General features: G+C 43.1%; 1 protein-coding gene across 1 annotated transcript in view; it reads right to left on the bottom strand.

Moving 5' to 3' along the window:
• The window catches only part of TRABD2A (TraB domain containing 2A), a gene marked incomplete at its 3' end in the record, with an annotated part of 80,500 nt that overhangs the window by 17,508 nt on the left and 44,059 nt on the right, over positions 1-18,933 (bottom strand). Inside the window, exons 3-4 of the mRNA XM_084224782.1 lie at positions 8,753-8,899; positions 6,437-6,611 (exon numbers count right to left, since the gene is read on the bottom strand). Of these exons, the coding sequence (XP_084080908.1) occupies positions 6,437-6,611; positions 8,753-8,899 (322 nt within the window). The remainder of the gene's footprint in view (positions 1-6,436; positions 6,612-8,752; positions 8,900-18,933) is intronic.

The raw sequence follows: 18,933 nt of genomic DNA on the forward strand, positions 1-18,933 counted from the left end.
CCAATTCCAAATATACTAATGGCAGCTTCAAATTTTCCATGGTGAATTCTGAATTCCCAACAAATTTCAAAGTGAAATCTCATTTCCCTGAGCAATTTTTGTATTCCCATTGCAGGTTTTTGTTTGGTTTTGTTTTATAGGCATAAACACCCATGCAAGCTGGACAGATACATCCTGGCCTTTTAGACTGTTGACTGCTTTTTACACCCACTGCTGACAGCTCCTTTTTCCCATCTTTTTTTACCCAGAGACAATAAATCTTGGTCTTCTTGCATAATTTCACATCTAAAGATTCCAGATGGAACAGAAAATGTCAAGAAGTAAGACTGAATAGCTCTACACAGAAATAGCACCACCTAACACATCACTCAGATTCAGCACACTTGCCCCTGGGATTTTTGTTTTGGTTTGGGTTTTTTGTTTGTCTTTTTGATTTCTTGTTTTTTAGTTTGGTTGGTATTGTTTTTTACTTTTTATGACATAAGGATTGATGGAAAAGGGTTTAGACATGCCTATGTGGCACCTAAGGCTGACACAAAACTGACCTCTCATATCACAAGGATTGCCTCAAAACCTGGAGAAGCTGAAGGAAGCCATTTGGTGGGCTACAGCAGACTGGGATAACCATTGGTGGTAACACATTCTGTCGGGAAAAAAAAACAGTCAGTCCCTGGAGGTTTGACTCCATACAGTCTGACTAATGCCAAATAAACACATTTGTTATTTCTTTAGTAATTAGAAGAAATGGTGGCTGAAGAAGTTCTCACCAATATCTTTTTTCCTTTGTGTTAACAGTGGCTTACCAACATTCAATATACTTTAAATCCTCAGAATGATGTTTTTTTCAGGAGCAAGGAAAAACAGCTCTAAGAGAAAAAGGAATTTTCCAGTGTTCTCAAGATTAAGAGGACCAGCTTCTGAGGTTGTCAAATCAGCCAGCCTCTCTCACTGAAGTCAGTAATTTCTTCCACAGGGATATAAGGAATCTTAGATCCCTCTGTACTTCTTATTCATGAACTGACACTTTGGAGTTTCTCAACTGTTCAAAGAGGCAGGAGAGACTAGAGGGAATTTAAACTTGGCTCCTAGAAACCTGGCTTCAGCAGAGGTCTTGTCTGTCAAAATAAAGTCAAGATTTCAAGCCATTAAGTATGCTTCCTCCTACATAATAAAAACCCTAACACTTTTTTTTTCTCGGTCTTATTCTCCAGCTCCTCCAAGAGTAACCGTAAGTAAGCTAAAGGAATAAAATGGAATAAAATGACCATGCTGAAGAAAAACCCATCTACAACTGAATCTGGTTAGAAACATCAAGGGGAACATGGAATGCCTCTACTGGCACGTCAGCAGTAAACTGTAGACTAGATAAATATAATCTAAGCACTGAAGGGGGCAGAAGACCTGATGACAAAGAATGTGGAAAAGGCCAAGTACTAAATGTCTCTGTTACTTTATTCAGTGGTCAAACCAACCTTCAGGAATCTCAGGTTCCTGAGATTTCTTCTTTGCCCTAGTGGGAACATCTAGGCAAAGAAGGTTCACTATGGGTGGAGAAGGATCAGGTTATGGAACATTTAAATAAACCAGCCATGTTCAAGTCCCTATCGGATACATCCAGAGAAACTGTGTCAGCTTACTTAATGTCACTAGAAGCCACTCTCAATTTCTTTCAAAAGGTCATGGCAAGTGGGGAAGGTCCCTGAGGACTGAAGGAAAGCTAGTATAACTCTTATATTCAAGAAGCGCAGGAAGAAGGATCTGGGGAATTAAAAACTGCTCAGCCACATCTCTGTTCCTGGGGGAAGTGGTGGGGCAAATCACCCTGAAAACTATTTCCAAATGTGTCACTGAGAAGCAAATGGCTGGGAGTGGTCAGTATGGATTTATGATGAGGGGAAACTCGGTTCATAAAGTTCAGCAAATCAAGTTCTGCACCTGCGCAGGAATAGCTTCAGGCACCATGACAGGCTGAGCTGAGCACCAACTGGCTGAAGACTAGTTTGGCAGAAAAAGATGAGGTGTCTTGGTGGTCATCAAGTAGGCCTTAAGCCAGAAAGGTGTCCTTGGGGCAAAGGCAGCCAATGGCTCCCTGGGCTGTGTGAGAAGTGCTGCCAGCAGATTGAGGGGGGTGATCGTTTCCTGCTCCTCAGCCCTGGTAATGCATACCTGGGTCCATCCAGTGTCTAGCTCTGAGCTTCCCTGTTCAAAAGCAATGAGAACATACTGAAGAGAGTACTGCTAAGGGCCACAAAGATTAGGAAATAATTAGAACATGTGAAATTCTAGGAGAGGCTGAGACTATTCTGCCTGGATAAGAGAAGGCTTGGGGGCCATAACTTATGCATAAATACCTCATAGGAGGTTGCAAAATAGAGCAGAACTTTTCCCAGTAGTAATGTTCCATGAAAGGACAAGAGGCAATGGACAAAAAGTGATATTCAGGAAGTCCAACTTAAACATAAGAAAAAGCGTCTTTAGTGATTAAACACTAGAAGAGATCATGCAGAGAGATTCTGGAGTCTTCATCCTTGCCCATACTCCAGTCCTAGGAAAACTGCTTGCTCTATACGAGCCTGCTCTGAGCAGAAGGATGAATCAGACAATTTCCAGAGCTCTCTGCCAGTATCAACTATCCCTTGACTCTGGGAAGGTTTAGCCAGCATGCAGCACTCTTGTAAAACTTGGGTAAATGGTAAAACTCTCCACAGTACAGCAGGACAATGCAGTTCTCACTTTGTCAGTGCTCCCTTCCTAGAGAAATCAGAAACCTAGGGCATTACCTGGCTGCTGGCTATGGAATCACATGTACCATCACTCACACTGGTTTAGGATCCAGATCCTGAACGTGCCACTCCAGAATGCAGTGAAATTAGGAAAGCATACGGAAGGAAGACTGGCAGTGAAAGATTATAGCTGGCTTTGCTTTGCAAGTTCCACCACTGGCAAAAGGGATTAGGCCTGGCTCATAACCCTGGTGCTGCCATACATAAAGGCCTGTCCACAATCAAGATAAATCTCTACTGAACGTAGTGGAATGCTGCTGGCATTGCCAGCTCTCTCTTCCCATGCTTTCCTCTAATTCCCTCAAAGAGACTTATTTTGGCTTGAAACTTTCCTTGTTTGCACTCTGGCCAGAAGCACAGTGTTTTGGACCTTTTCAGCAAAATCTGCTGGTTTTTAGTTCTTCACTTTGCTGCAAATTATTTCCAAACAAAAATAGTTCTAGAAATGAGCTCTGACTGTGAAGCATTTTTGACCAAATACAGGGAGAGTTTGTCTGATTGATTTTTAAGAAGGCATAAAATATACTGAATCTAACAATCAAATTGATTATAGCCCAAATTAACGCACATAACTTGATGTAAGAAGTTAACATCTATAGCCATGCAGCTATTTCGAGACCTGAAAAGGGAGGAGATTTCTTTTGCACAATGTATTGCACATCTCTAAATCCCATCAATCCAGTTAGCATGTAAAATAAATCAGTATTTTCTGATTTTCCCCCATTTAAAATAAAAATACCAAGAGTAGTTTAAATAACAAGAGAAGGTATATGTAATACCACAGTCACCCACAAACCATGATCTTGCTTGCATATAATTGATGATAAAAGCTGTTTTTTCAATGGTGTTTTGTTAATTGAAAGACTGAATTTTCCTTACAAAAAGCCTAGCTGTTTTAAAAATAAATACGGGGTGAAAAAAATCTGGAAAGAAAACAACTGAAAGTCTTCTCTCCCCTTCTAACTGGGAGATGCTTAAATATCCTACTACCATTTTAAGACAACCTTGTCCTGCAGGTTGTAAGCTACTGCTAGGAGATACTTTCTTTGCTGGTGGTCAGATGAGGGCAAACCACCACGCCATCATGATTTATTTCCATTCCTATTGCCTTTTTTTTTTTTTGCTTCTCTTTTCCTACTACTCATTCTAACCTGCCTTGTATGAGCACTTTTCCTGGAACCTTTTCACAGCAATTAACAGCAGTACAATTCCAAGCAATGCTTAAAACTGATCACAAGATATTTGTTCATCTTTAATGCTTGCTGGCATAAAAATAACTCTTGAACATAATTATCTATCACATACAGCAATCTGCATAAGCAAACGGCTGAATTAGCTTGCTGGAAAACAAAGAAAGACTGCATTCATAATTGCAATATGCACTCAGGAAACCTCAGAAATCTGTAAAAATTGATCTGTTTTCTGCAATATATCCTGTGATGCTACTTCTTGTTTAGATGCTTAATAAGAAACAAATGAAACAAACAAAATAAATAAACAAATGAACAAAAACCCACCAAAAAACCTCATGCAGTCAAACAGGGGTGTAATCAAGAATTGTGCTGCTAAATGTGGGAGGCTGGCACTATCCTTTGAACAGAACTATTTGGAAGAGCAGATGAGAACAGAGTACAGACTGGTATCAAAGCCAGAGAGTAATTAGAGACAATTTCAAAATCAGTCCAAAGTCCCCAGAGAAGACAGAGAAGCTGTCTGGGTTCAAAAGTATGATGGAAAAGCATGAGAAGAGCACACCAGGTGCGTGGAGATCAAGCCATGTACACATAGCCAAAGATTAAGGGTGTTCATTTAGGCACAAGGCTCCCGGGAGTGCTGCAGTATAGAAATGTTGGCAACCAGGACACAGAAAAGCAAAACCAGGAAAAATAAAAGGAAAAAACAAAAACAAGGTTCCAGTAAGCCTGGGAAAGGATTTTAGTACTGTCATGAAAGCTGACTACAAGAAAGCTGAGAAATTAAGGACAGGCATCTGCAGCGCTTCTGGGCTCTGGGGCAGTGCTGTGCACACCCATGACAATGAAGACAGTTTGGGCAGAAGGGCAGGAACAGAAAAAAATTGATGGGAGGGGAAACAAATGACACAAAACCATCTAAAAACATATTATTTGCAGCTGCTAGGATTCAGAATGTGTGCAAGGAGGGGAAGAAGCTCTCTCCTCTCAAAGGATCTTGCTCTTGGGACATGTCAGAGCAACACCTATGACTACCCATGTGGGCTGCTCATCACTCAAGCTGTGATGCAGTAACCAAAGCCCAAATATCTGCAACTGGCCTCCTAACAGAAGAGTAGCTACCTGCAACAGATGCAACCTGGACCTGGGGCTGGTCCATGCTTTTGTCAGAAACATCAGTGCAGCATGTTCAAATGTGGTCAGAACTTCAGCAGTGGAGTGCAGCAATGCCCTGGTCTTAGCCTACAGAAAGACATGACTAGAATCTACACAACCAGGGCCTGCTTCAACAGCAAGTTGCACAGACCAGTGATACTGCAGGAAGACTGCAAGTTACAATCTTCGCACACATCTGCACAAACATGGTCAGCCACCTTTCCTGACATCTCAGCTCTCACACATTTGGCCCTTGTTATGGTAAATTTGTAACCGCAACTCCCTGTTGCAAATACAGAAATTCCCACACACTCTGAATACAAAAGCCTTTAGTGTTTAAGTAAGTAGTTTCCTTGCCTTGTCTAGATCATTCATCCTCACTAAAGCAATATGCACTGAGACTAGAAAACCACACATGGATGCTGACACCAGTCTCAGTTTTCCCCCTTTCCCAAAGGCCATATGGCTCATGGTGGAGGGGATGTGATACTTCTCTGGGAATTAGCACCTATCTTTTTTAACGCTGATCCTAACTTCCTCCTTTCCCTAGAATAAAGGAGTCATGGCAAAACAATTGTGTTCATACCCTCCACCCAGCCCTAGTCTGAAGCGTAGATGCTAACCTTATTGAGTTGGATGTGCAGCTGGATGTGCCTCCTGCTGACTGCTAAGAGGCATAAAAATGGAGTAGGTTTTCCCCAACTGGGCCTACTGTGCTGCTCCAAAATAGTAGCAGACACAACTTCCTTGTGGAAGCGCAGTGAAAGAGGTAAGGAGGTGCAGGAAGAAAAGAAAGGCGAAATTGTGCCTTGCTTATTCCCTTGCATTTATTGAGTCCCTTAGATTCACACAATTTGGCATATTCTTCTTTTGAACATTTGAAAGGCTAATTCAAGCACTGGTGCAGCCTCAGACATGCTGCCTTTCATCTCATCTCCCTATTGCTCCTATCCTCTTGCACTGGTTGCCCAGACAATAAACACATGTGTATGTTAGTGACCCGTTCCTCCTGTGCATGCACTGTAGTTGACTCAGTATCTTGACCTCTACATACAACAAATACGTCTGTAATTAACAGATACTGCAGTAAGCACAGGCACTGTGAGCTCTTTGCACACTGAAGAAAAACAGTCTCCTACACTGAAAAGGTTTTCCTACTAGGGTACAACTATCAGGGAAAAGCTGAGTTCATGTCCACCACAGTAAAAATACTGACCCCTCTTTAAACTGAGGCAAGGATTTGTAAAATGCTTCTAAACGACCTGGGAAGGATGAGTTCAGGTCGATGGCACCACAGTCACATACCAGCTCCAAATGCAAAGAAGAAACTCTTGTCTGGGTGCTCTTCCAGCAGGTCCTTCACCCTCCTGCCCATTCGCTCATTTCGTTTGTAGATGAGCTCCTGCCGGAAGTAGCTGTCTATTTCTTGGGCAGTAATGCGTTCATGGGCTGGAAGTGTAGCATTAATGAAATTTGGGACCTAAAGTAGAAAAAAGAAGTCTTCATGAAAGAGGAATTTATTTCACAGGCAGTCATTATGCACAGACATTTTTGTTCCACACAGAGTGTAGCAACTGCCTCATCACTCAAGGCACAGACAGTAGGACAAAACCCAAAGCAAGCCAAAAAAATACTCAATAAACTTCTAATGCTTCATTTCTCTCAATGCATCATTCCATGACTTAGCCAGATGGATTTTCTTTTTAATTCAAAGTAAACAAATACTATCATTTTGCCACGTTGAAGACCCTAAATCCTGATCGCTCAGTTGAAGAAAGTATTTGCCACTAACTGCCTTTAGCTACATACCTCTTTCTTAAATTGCCACAGGTATGACATAACTATAATGATAATTATGTTCTTCTAAGAGAATTTGACTGATATCAGAGCCCTCAGGCTGCCAAAGAATAACTGTGCAATTTGAAGTAGTTAAAAAAAAAAACTCTAAACTTTAAGAGGGCCAGATTTTGTCAAGAAAGAACGCGTTACCAGCTCCAGTTGCCCTGTCCTGACAGTATCTTTTAAAATGCTGGCCTACTCCCCTGGGGTCCCCAAGAATAGCTGTGGCTGCACACTACCCTGACCTCTTGCCAGTGGAGAGAAAACGTGGGTCTGCTACTGCTGCAGCAATCCTGGCTTCTTGACAAGTAGCTTTAGGCATTCAGTTATGGGGATGGTTAACTAAAGGGCATGCAGGTGGTGATTTCTGGAGAGCAGACCCACTAATAAGCCAGGTGCTTTCCCTTGCAGGACTGCAGCAGATGCAGAGACTTTGGATTCCCTCAGAGACTACTACAGAATCTTTCCAAAGGGTAGCCAGCCCAGAGGTAGTCATCTACCGGGCAAGCATGGAGTCAAACACAACTTACTGAGAAGTTCTACTTAAAACATAAACTGACAGTGTGGCACACCAGCAGTATTCAGCTCTGCTGCCAAGGAGAGCGCTCTGAGGTGCAGCCCCTCACACTAAGTAAAGGACAGTTTTTCCCTTGGCAACATGCTGGACTCAGAGCTGCTCTCTTCAAGAACCTAGAGGCAATGTCTGCAGTCTGCAACATCTCCACAGGACAGTGATGCAGCATCTGCATCCTCTTAAAATGATGGTCTCCTCTGAGAAATGCTTTGAAACCTATGTATGCAGTATGGTGTAAAAGCTAGGCGGTATTGATGACCAGGATGCCTGCACCTGCAGGAGGCTGGGTGTGCAGGATGGGCAGGCAGCAGCACACACAAAGCTGGGCACCAGAGAAGCAGGAGTTAGTATGACTCTGCAGCTCTGCACCACATGTCACAGCAAAATGGTTACTCAGCACAGAAAGCTCAGATACCAACACCTATTCAGCACTCTAAGGACAGAGCCTGTGTTTTCACTGAGGTGCACAAATTGCCTGGCAATGCCTCACAAACAGGAACAGAGAGGCCTGATGTCTCAGCCTGAGGTTAGTTAATCTAACAGCCCAAATAGGCCAAATTGGTCCCTGCTGGGCATTTTCTCATGGTTTAAAGATCAGTGTTACATTCCATTGTGCTGCTTAGGAAACCATCTCCATAAACCAAAGTCTGTGAGGTCTCAGAAAGTCTCTTTTCCTTCACATTCAGTCTAAATCTATCTTTTCTTTGTTTCACTCCATTTCTCTTCTTTGGGCCCTGTCCACAGCACACAATCATACTGATAGGGGACATTAAAAAGCTTGTAACTCGCCCAGCCTTACAAAAGCATCCAAGTCACGAGTGCATTTCTCTGTTCCTATCTTCACAAGAGAGACAGCTGTTGCTTTCCATTGGTGTTACGTTTGCTCACACCTAAACTAGCATAATTTCACAGGATCCTTAAGGAAGTAAATGATTAACTCCTAGAGCTGTGATGCTAAAGTGAACACGGCACTCATCCAAAAAGGGAAAGCCAGATGCACCTTTGCTGCTTGGGTGCAAGAGAGGGGTTGAGGTGGTGGAAACTCCTGGAACAGAAGGCTCAGGAAAGCAGATGTGCCAGGGAGCCAGCAACATGCCCCTGCCCTCACCCAGAAGGGGCCTGCCTGAGGAGAGACAAGCACACGTGTTACAGGGGTTAGCACTACAGGGAGATGTGTGTAGTACAAGAGCTGCAGTGGCAAGACTCACTTGAGAAGTGTCATGGTTGAAGATGATGGAGCTGAGGTCTCCACAGTTGTAATGCTTGATAAGGTCCTCTGTCGTATAGGGGATCTGGAAACTGCCTGCTCGGAGGCTCTCCTGCTGCAAGAGAGTCTGATTCAAAGCAAAGACCACCTGAGGGAGGGGGAGAAGGGAGGAAAAGACAGAGTTCCTGGTAAGTTCTCTTTTCATCCCATGAGAAGGTCACAGACACACAGCCACCGGCCGAAGACTCTCTGAAGCTACTCCTGATCTGAGCCTGCCAGTCTAGCCATCACCAACCCACACCTCTACAGCTCCACAGGTACTCACATCTTGGATCCTGGCTGCTCTGAGAGAATGGACTCACCACATTTAACTCAGGGGGGTTTTGCTGTGACCTGATTAACACAAATGCTACAAAGGGGCAGACTGAAGCGGGGGCAATCTTTCTCCCTCAGATGACAGGAGACCACCACGGAGCCCCAGGGCCTGACAGGCTCCTATCCCCATATCTCCTCAGCCACCTACCTAAATTAAGCATGGCTTCTCCTTGTTTGCCCTTCCTTCCTCACCTGCAAGAACAGTCACAGGCTGTTGTTTCCTGCTTTGTGTCTCCTCTCAGACACCACATCCATTTCAGGCAGGAATGGCGCTCGGAGCAGGCCAGGCAGGAGTGGCGGCTGTTCGGGGGCACGGGAAGCCGCTCTGCCGGCAGCTGCTCAGCACTCATCTCTCCCAGCTGACTGCCTCTCCACAGAGAGGTGCTGACAGCATTCCCTCCTCCTCAGCCTTCCCCTGGGAATGCAAACGTTCCCATCCCCTTTGCCTCAAGGAAAACTATATGGCTGCCACAGCTCCTACCCCCAGGCACCTTTCTGCTGCCCAAAAAGAGAGAAGATCAGAGAAGATCACCCTCCAGACGTGGCTGCCTCCCCACCTCCAGCACAGCAGGGCTCTCCCAAGGTGGGGGCCTCAGGGCCTGACCCAGAGGCTGGCTGCTGATCCAACTGCTCCCTGCCTTGGGAAGTGCACAGCCCGTGAGGGTGGCAGCCACTGAAAAGGGACAAGAGAGCACTTGGGACCAACAGGCGTCTCTGAAGCCAAACAGATGCAGAATCTCTGTACCTCTAGCCACCGCAGACAGCGGTCACCAAGCTCCAGAAGGGCAGGAAGCCAAGGAAAGACTTGGGGTGGAAACTCATGGGATGCCTGTGGGCCGCACCTTTGGTGAGGCATGGAGCTGCATACTGCCCTGTGCAGGGACAGGTCCTCTGTCAGCGCCTGACAAGTAAAACACCACTATCTCTTCCGAGCACATCTCTTCATGCTTACATACATTTGGTTTTCACACCAAAACTGGACAACTGCAACCAGCTTTCTGACTAGCTACTGGTTTATTATTTTTTTTTTTTAAAGGAAGTAAGCTCAGATATATTGCTTGGAATTTTTTCAAAAATTACTCATGAGAGTGTTATTTTGTAAGCTCTGTTTACTCTCTGTGTAATTAACTCCTCCTGGACATTTGCCTCAAACACCATCAAAGGCACTCTAGAACTGAAGGTACTTGCCAACACTAGGAAACTCACACATGAGTAAGCATAATCAATGTACTGAGACTATGCAAACCAAATTTTGGGATTGCACAGCAGATGTGGAAACAAACAGGTGCAACTTCCCTCCCCCACCACAACCATCTGTCTTCTAGAGAAAGGTGCAAATTCCATCAGACTTGAAGTCATGCTGTCCCCACTACAGCTAGATTTACCTCTTTGGATCCCAATCACTGTGTATGTAACCCAATATGAAAGCACATAACGTAGTATTAATTCTGGGAGGGTGAATAGCAACATTCACTCACATCTCATGTTTGTAAAAAGGGAAAGAATTCACTTTGTTGGTACAAGCTGCCCTCAACTAAAACAATAATAATGTGGACACTTGGGCAAGTTACATCTAACTAAGCAGTGGCTATCTTGCAAAGGACCTCTGCTACATTTTAAAGTAAATTGAACAAAACCAAATTGAAACCACTTTACGTTTGAACAAAGGTTTGCATGCAGGCTGGGGTTTATCATACTCCAAAGTCATCATTTTCCATTTGTTTGGCTTCAGAGAACTCTTAGTGGATGCTAATGACAAGACAACCTTCACGGAGAGACAAGCCAAATCCATCCTGAATATATGACACTTCTACAGCCACGACTGTTAGGTCATGCCAGGAAAACGTACAATCAGTCCAGCCCAAAGCACTTCCCTGAGAATGGCCTATTTTTAAGGTATTGGATACCACCTGCTTGGTTATTTGCCATTAAAGCAGTATGTCCTTCTCCAGACTTCGAAACAATGACCAGACGGTCCCTGCCCAGCCTCCTGAGCTGGTCAGGCAGCACTGCCTCAATGCAGACTAAGCACATCAAAAAGGCTTTGCAATCTTTACTGTTTGACTTTCATCCAAACACAAATCAGTAGAGGGTAACTGGCTTCTGGGGAGAAAACACCAGCCTGCTGGGTGAGATGTGAGAAAAAAGACAATCTTCCTCTCTCTGCTGTACCCCTGTAGCCTGTACTCCTGCTGCCACTTGCTCTGCATGCTACCCTCTGTCCATACAGATCTCTTCCCTCTTCCTCTGCAATGTGCTTCAGGTGAAATAGATTCAGTCTTGCCTCCAAACTGCACTGCAGCAGCCAGGCCAAGCCATACGGGCACGTTCCTTCCTGTGAGCACACAGTAAGCTGCAAAGAGCTACATCAATCTGCCCCAAAAGGGCAGCATAAATTTCAGTGATGACCTACAGTTATGGAGGATCACTGCATACATGTCACAGGAACAGAAGCCCCCCCCTCTTCCTCCGTATCTTTAATCTTACTGCTGACATGACAAAACTGCCCCAGTGAGGCAGCTTTGGAAGCTCTATGGCCTTTGCTAAGAGTACATATTTCTGGTTGGAGGTGTGAGAGTTTATACTAGACATATGAAGAAATTTCAGGATGGCAGCAGCTGAAGGTCTTGCCTGCCCAAATGGGAAAGCACGGAAGACCTTTTACAACGAGGTGGTTCATGTCTCATCTGAAAGAACAAAGTGTCCCAGCTCACTGCTTAAGACTCCTACATCCCATCCTACCCACAACTTACTGGGGACACAGCATCCAGCAGCCTGCCTTGGACTCCATGGCCATATTGGTGGCTTGTGTAGCAATGCCTCGGCTGCTTTTTTTGTCACAGCTGTTCCCTGACAGTTCACACTTCCCCACAAGCAATGTCTTTCCCCACTTAGACCTAGACCTGCATCCTCTCACTGTACATAGTACATGGGTGGGGGGTGTCACACAAGAACCACCTGAAGCCGCCCACATAGAGAGTGGGTCTCCACCTTGGTGCTGTGAGGGACAGGGGGTGGTCTCTGCTCCTTTGAGGACAGCAGTAGCAGCTCAAGTCCTTCTGCACCAGAAGCAAGAAAATCAAGATACAACAAAGAGGCAGAAATAAAGAGAGCATCAATGTGCTTGACAATCAGCCCTCCCTAATGAGTTACAGTAATTCATGCATCAGGCTTTGCACGGCTGGAGTACAGGAAATTCTGTTGTCAAAAATACTCTGCACATCAGCTGGTCTGAACAGGATGGTGGCATCTGCTGGAGGTGGGATGATGGCACACCTACTGAACAACTACACAGGATTACAATTTGCCATCACTATGAGTGTACAGCCTCTCAAAGCAATGTGATAGCTCCTCTCAATTCCTCTATCACTCCTACCTCCTTGGGGGAATTGAAAGTCCTCAGCAGAAAGAGAGGGGGATGTGGGGGTAAAGGGGCAGGATCTGCCTGAGATACCAGAGGTTGCTTAAAGCTCTGCCCTGGTGAGAAGGTTATCTTCAGTAAATAGCAATGGAAAAACATTTTCAGGGCCTCAAAAAGAGGTAAGATTCCTGAACCTACTGTTCTTGAAAGATTTAATTTACTGAGATGGGTCTTGCTCAGAAGTTGATAACTCATTATCTGTCATTACTTCTCAAAGAAAACATCAGACTAGGTACAAAGTGATGCTTAAAGAAGACCACACCATCAAACTCTGCAAATTGGATCTCAGTCTTGTTTACCAGATGTGAAAAACTGAAGAAAGTCAACAGACCAGAAGCAGGTACCACATCAGCAGGTGGTTTTAAAATGCTGTATTTGCTAGGCACAAATATTGCTTGTCTTCTGAAATCCCCATTCGGTCCTGCAGTCCTTCCATTGCTAGTAATTCCAAGCAGTTAAGAAAATAGCAAATATGGAAAGGTTAAAAAGAAATTTTTGATTTTTCTTGGAAATGAAACCTAAGAATTTGGGTAGATCTGAGCTCCTTCAGCAGGTGGTACAAAAAGTATTCATCTGTCTTGCAGATATCTCTTGCATTACACTATTTTACTATTTCCAAGATCTTTCCTGTGTTGGAATCCACAGAAATCACTCTACATTCATCCTCCTTGCAAGACTATTCTTCCTCATTTCACACACACCCTCCAGCAACTCCATCCTACTCTGCTCCATTAAGTGTATTCATACTAGCATCAAAGCATTTTCTGAAAAGATGCATTTGGAGAACAAAAGTAACAAGTTTATTAGAAAGGGATTTTTTATCTCCCTCCTCCCTTTTTCACTGTGATCTCTGTTTTCCCCCAGCCCTCTCCCTTTTTGTACTGTGGAAAAAATCGATTAAGGTCTCCAGTATACATATTGCTGCAAACCTCATTCTCCTCCTGGAGATTTCCTCAGCTGTCAGGAGACACTTGTCCCCTTTGCTAGCATTGTTGGAGTGGCCTGCTAGGCTAAGGGGGTGGGGAAAGGGGAGTTAGAGCCTGGCAGATGCCTTTTTTGTCAAAGACAAAAGACCCCCTGCCATCCTCTCCACTTTTCAGCACTTTCATCCACATTGGATCAAAGTGCTATTCTGCATATGAAAGGAACCTGGCATTATTCGCCTCAAATTAGCCTATCGCCATCCCGCTAGCCTCCAAGTCTTCCCAACAAAAGCCCTCACATCTGTTCCATCATTTGCCTCATCTTCGGGGTTTTTTTTCTTTCTGCTCTCAGTTTTTGAGGGCCATTCAGCCCCTTGAATTATAGTCTGGGGAGCATCTTCCTTGCTCTGGGATCGCTCAGCCGGACAATTTGCTTTTAATTGTCTTAAGGAATCATGGGCTGCTTTTGGGTCCTTCCCAGAGACAAACTGCATCCATTACAGCTTCCATTCAGCCTCTTCAGCCAATTCTTTCCCTTTTTCTCCTCCTTCTCAAAAGCACGTTTCTCTCCTTGCTCTTTACCTGGAGGAGACCATTGCTTCTCTGGGCCAATGAACACTATTGCCCCAAATCAAACTGGGCCTTAAATCAAAAGCATCATGACTATCAAAGTCAAAAATCCTCCTTTGTCATGGTAATGATCCAGGAGGCCAAGTGTTGAGAAGAAAGCATGATTTCTTGCTCCAGTGTGATGCAGCTCCTTAGAAGTCTGGTGAGCCTTCAACAGAGAGTTGGGATTGGCAATGCCAGAGCCTGGAAGCCTGCACCCACCTACCATGAGGAGCTCCTGCACACACAGGCGGGAGAAGTCTGATTTTGGCATGGGCTGAAAATGGCAAAAGTAGGTTTAACCCACCATCTGCAGCTTTCAGAGCAGTCTAAGTCACTTTCAGAGCTGTTGCTTCCGTAATGAAGAGAGAAAAATGAGGCAAATTCTCAAATTTGAACCACTTCTGTAAGAAAGACTGCATTGAAGCCATTAGCAGAGACAGGTTGTACGAGGGACCCACCCAGCAGACAAGAGATGAACAGAAGAAGTCAGTAAAAAAAAAAGAAAATGGAAACTACTTTAGGTTACTTATGAGTTACACATTTCCCATGGGCTTAGTATTATTTATATTTGGGTTTTTTTTCTCAAAGCCAGCATTGCAAGTAGAGGGAGCACCTTTTCTGCAGTAGGAACATCCAAATCACTTAGATGACATCCAGTTTGCTTCAAGTCAGACAAAAAAAATGCTTACACAGATTAAGGCAGGGAAGAATTTGATCTGTCCCTGCTGACAGTAAACTCACACTAACACATCTTCTGCCAATTTTTTGCAGTGTGTCCTACCAGGACCAAGCAGAAGACACTGAAAGTTTTAAATTGTTATCTGGAATTTAAATAGGAATACACAAACCAACCCTTTTTCAACTAGGAGCTATAAAAAACAAGGCTTTAGAAGCAATCAATGAATTTTTCCTTCTCTTTTTATTGCAGAAGGATGGTTGATAGTGTTGAATCAAAGGAGCACTACTTACAGCACTGCTGGAAGAAGTGCAACCCATTTACTTGTAGGAGACAGCACTAATACATAGCCTTTTGTCTGAGCAATTTACAATGATTCACAGTGTAAAATGTAATTTTTATGTTACCGGTGACTGAAGCAGAAATTAATGCCCCACTATGTGCTGAATGTGGAATAAGACCAGCAGTAGTGTAGACTGTTCCAATTTCTCAGGATGGCTAGGAATTTACATCTGGACACCTCCAAGACCTCAGGGGAACTTGCTCCCATCTTTCTATAGGGTTAATTATATGACTATGAACCTGCAGCTGCACTCATCCTGAGAAATCTCCACTGAAGCTTATTGGGATTCCTCCCTGTCTTGCAGGAACCTCCCAAGCTTTCATGAAGTGCATTCTTTGTATAGTGTGTAGAAAAATCCTTGAACTGTTTTTTTTTGGTGTGTATTTGCGCATTACTGGACACAGAGAAGGATTAAACTTTTTTTTTTTTTTTTAATTCCATCTTTGTTAAAGATTTTGTGAATCTTAGCAAAGTTTGTTTCTAAAACCTTCACACACCAAATCTTCCCCAGACACATTTTTACTTCAAGAAACAGAACTATGGACTAGCCCTTTGTCTAATTTCAGATTTCTACAGTCCTGAAGCAAAGTTGAAGGCAAAAAAAATCCCCTCTATTTTCAATCTACTATACTTAGAATTCCTGTCTCCTACTCTGCATTTCTTCAGTTAGCAGTGTCCAGCTTCAAAATAATTGGAAACAATGATCAAAATGAAAAGGAAATACTAACAATCCTGATTCCTCTTAGAATATACTCACTTTCCAATTTACAGACCTGTCTAACCAGTACACTAGTAGCAATTATTTTTTTTCTTTTTCTCAATACTTACTTCACAAGACACTTAAGAGAACCATGTCAAGATTGTATTAAAAAAATAAGCAAGTTGCAAGGCAAAAAACCTGAAACTAGGGTTTCCTGGGCTGAGACTAGCTATACTTTTAAAATTCAACATCTGCAACTGATGTTTTAGTTGGCATTTTTTTGTTTGTTTTAAATAATCTTCTGCTAAAATAGTTGCTTTGATCCACTTCCTCCTCCTTCCTTTTTGCTGGATAGTCTTAAATGCAGTTGAAACAAAACTAAAATCCTGAGGTTAATAAAACAGACTTCTTTTCCTACACTTTTTAACATCTGTGCAGGAGAACTATCTTAGAAAGGAAACAAAATGGCTTTCCAACTGTAGAAAGCATTTAAAAAATGTAGAAATTATGACACTTCACTGTTTTTGTGACTGTAAGGAGTAAGCTAGTAAAACTGCTGCAGACTACCTATCTTTCACAGCTTCAAGGACAACACTTAGAAGCACTTTTTATCTTCCTGACTCACAACTGCAGGCACTAAACAAACTTGGTATTAATGACCTGGGGTTTAGCCACCAAGTTTTTTCACTCAGTGCTCACAGATGCTTTTTGGAATGCTGCTAGATGAAAGAAAAATTCTTACAAGTCCCCACTTGCCTTCAGTATTTTTTTAATTTGTCCTGTCTACCACAGGCCATGTATAGCTTAGGACTAAACTCAACAACAGTTTCAAAGGTTGCTTCCTTAGAAATTTAGAATACTGAACATATTCTCACCAGTATTTGTACACCTTTTTTTTTTTTTTTTTTTGGTGGAGTGAAATAATTCAGAACACATATTTTTAATTGGCTGGAATGCTTCCCCCTCTTTCTGCAAATCTGATGCACCTTACTTGCACGATTCCTGTATGTGTGAACAAACCAAGACTATCAGGTGCTAGAGTAAACAACCTAACCTTGCAATGCCACAAACAGGCCCAGACAGTTATCACACATCCTCTGGTAACCATGCAACAAGATCCTTGGATTTTCTTGAAGTTCTGCCAGCTAGGAAAGCATGTTCTATATAAAACACTCAGCACTGATAAAACATTTTTCCACTCAATAGAACAATTAGGCCAGGACTTTGGCTGCTGTTCCAAACAGAACAACATTTTTGAACTGCTGTTTATGTTGTAGGCAAGTAGAAACATCTTTAAGAGAAGATTCTGGCTTCCCAAAGGAGCACAGCAGAGCACCGGATGACCTTTCCATGGGTACAGGGGTGAAAGGAAAAATTTACATTATATTTCTATGTGGTTATACAATGTTACACTTGCAACAAAAAACTTCAAACAAGAACTGCTGGAATGGTCCCTAGCTGGTTTCAAGAGGATCAAAGGCTGGCAGTTCTCAATGCAAAAGAAGATATCCAAGAGGAATGACTGACAAAATTTTCAAACAGTAAGACACAGGCCTAAATCTATGTTCTTCGTAGTATCTGTGAGCTCGGCCTCAGAGGAAAAACAGCATGTCCCAAGGTAGGATGGGAATTTACAAGCCACCAGCTGTGGAGTAAGAATCCCCTGAGATGATACTCTTGGAATGGGTCACCTCTACTCACTTCCCTGGCTGTCCACATTAGGACATGACCAGTTGTCCCAATTCAGCCAATACACCAATCTAAAATATTTAGATTTTCAGACCCAGGAAAATCCATCTGCAGCCAACGCCATGAAGAAGCTGCTGTTTGGCACTTTGGAGCAAAAGGCTAGAAAGTATCTGGGCGGTTTCGTTATGTTTTTATCTTTGTTTTACTCTTGAAAAGGACTGTTGCATGCCAACAAGGATCCCTCAGGAATTTTAAGTGGCTGTCTAAATTCAACTGATTTGCAAAACGCCTCCTATAAGGTAAACTGTTACTGGCAAAATATGGAAGATTTTAACCTGTGGACTTCTGAGACAGTTTCAATGCATCCAAAGCCAGAAGAAAAGATTCTTATTTTACTCTGCCAGCCCTTAGAGTTGTTCGCTGCAATACATGCCTTTATTATTCAAATTCCCCTGCTGCCTAAATATGAAAATAAAAGTGTTATATTATCAAAATGTAACTGCAATCCATCAAGATAAGAAGGCAGAAGGATGCTAGCTCAAATTGGGTAGCAGAAGCTTTATTAAAGGTCTCCTCCATCACTACCAGCTGGAATGGACCAAAAAAAAAAAAAGGTACTGCAAGATTTTGTGGGGCAAAAAAGGTAGAAAAGCCATGAGAATATTTCTGAACTTAACCATTAGACCAACTGAACAGAAATGTCTTAAACATCTCAGTGAACAAGGCAGACAACTGTTCCAACAGCTAACCCTGTCTTCTTTAGCACTTTTGAGCCCTAGATAGTCAAATCATTTTTTTAAAGACCAGGGCAGGTCACCTTCCCCACAGCAGTTCCAGCACATGGTCACACACACTTACTGTCAGGATAAGTGCTCTGGATAAACATTTGCTCAAAGATTCCTGAGAAAAGCAGAGCTATCTGCCAAGAGCTCAGAATTTTTGCCAACTCACCGTGATTACATAAGTCTGACTGGCAAGATTAAAATGGTCCAAGATAAGCAGGCAGGCTCTGGGGTGTGATGAAATGAACAGAAACAAGAACAAAGGATGTCAGGATTCATCTTATGGGCATGTTACACTTTGGCCTCAAAGTGAATTTTTGGGTAGTTTTCCTGGGTTAGGCAGGGGAATGCTTTTCAGAAATTATGAGAAAAATCCACAGTGTAACTGGTATCAACTGAACCAGCAGCTCTCTGTATGGAGAAATGCAAGAATATATTGACTTATGGCCTGTAACATTCAGCACCAAACCAAAAAGCTCTGGCGCAAAAGATTGTAAAGGATGTGAAAACATCAAGTGACTCAACTCCGTTTTTTGAACAATCCCTCAGGAAGGTCTGTACAGCATAGGCATGAGCCTTGGACTACAAAAAGTCTACCCTTAAAACTTACATTTGAAGGAGAACACAACTTGCACAAAGTCCTGGGTTAAATTTCACTACT

Source organism: Fringilla coelebs (assembly GCF_963513975.1).
Source record: "Fringilla coelebs genome assembly, chromosome: Z".
Taxonomy (NCBI): Eukaryota; Metazoa; Chordata; class Aves; order Passeriformes; family Fringillidae; genus Fringilla; species Fringilla coelebs.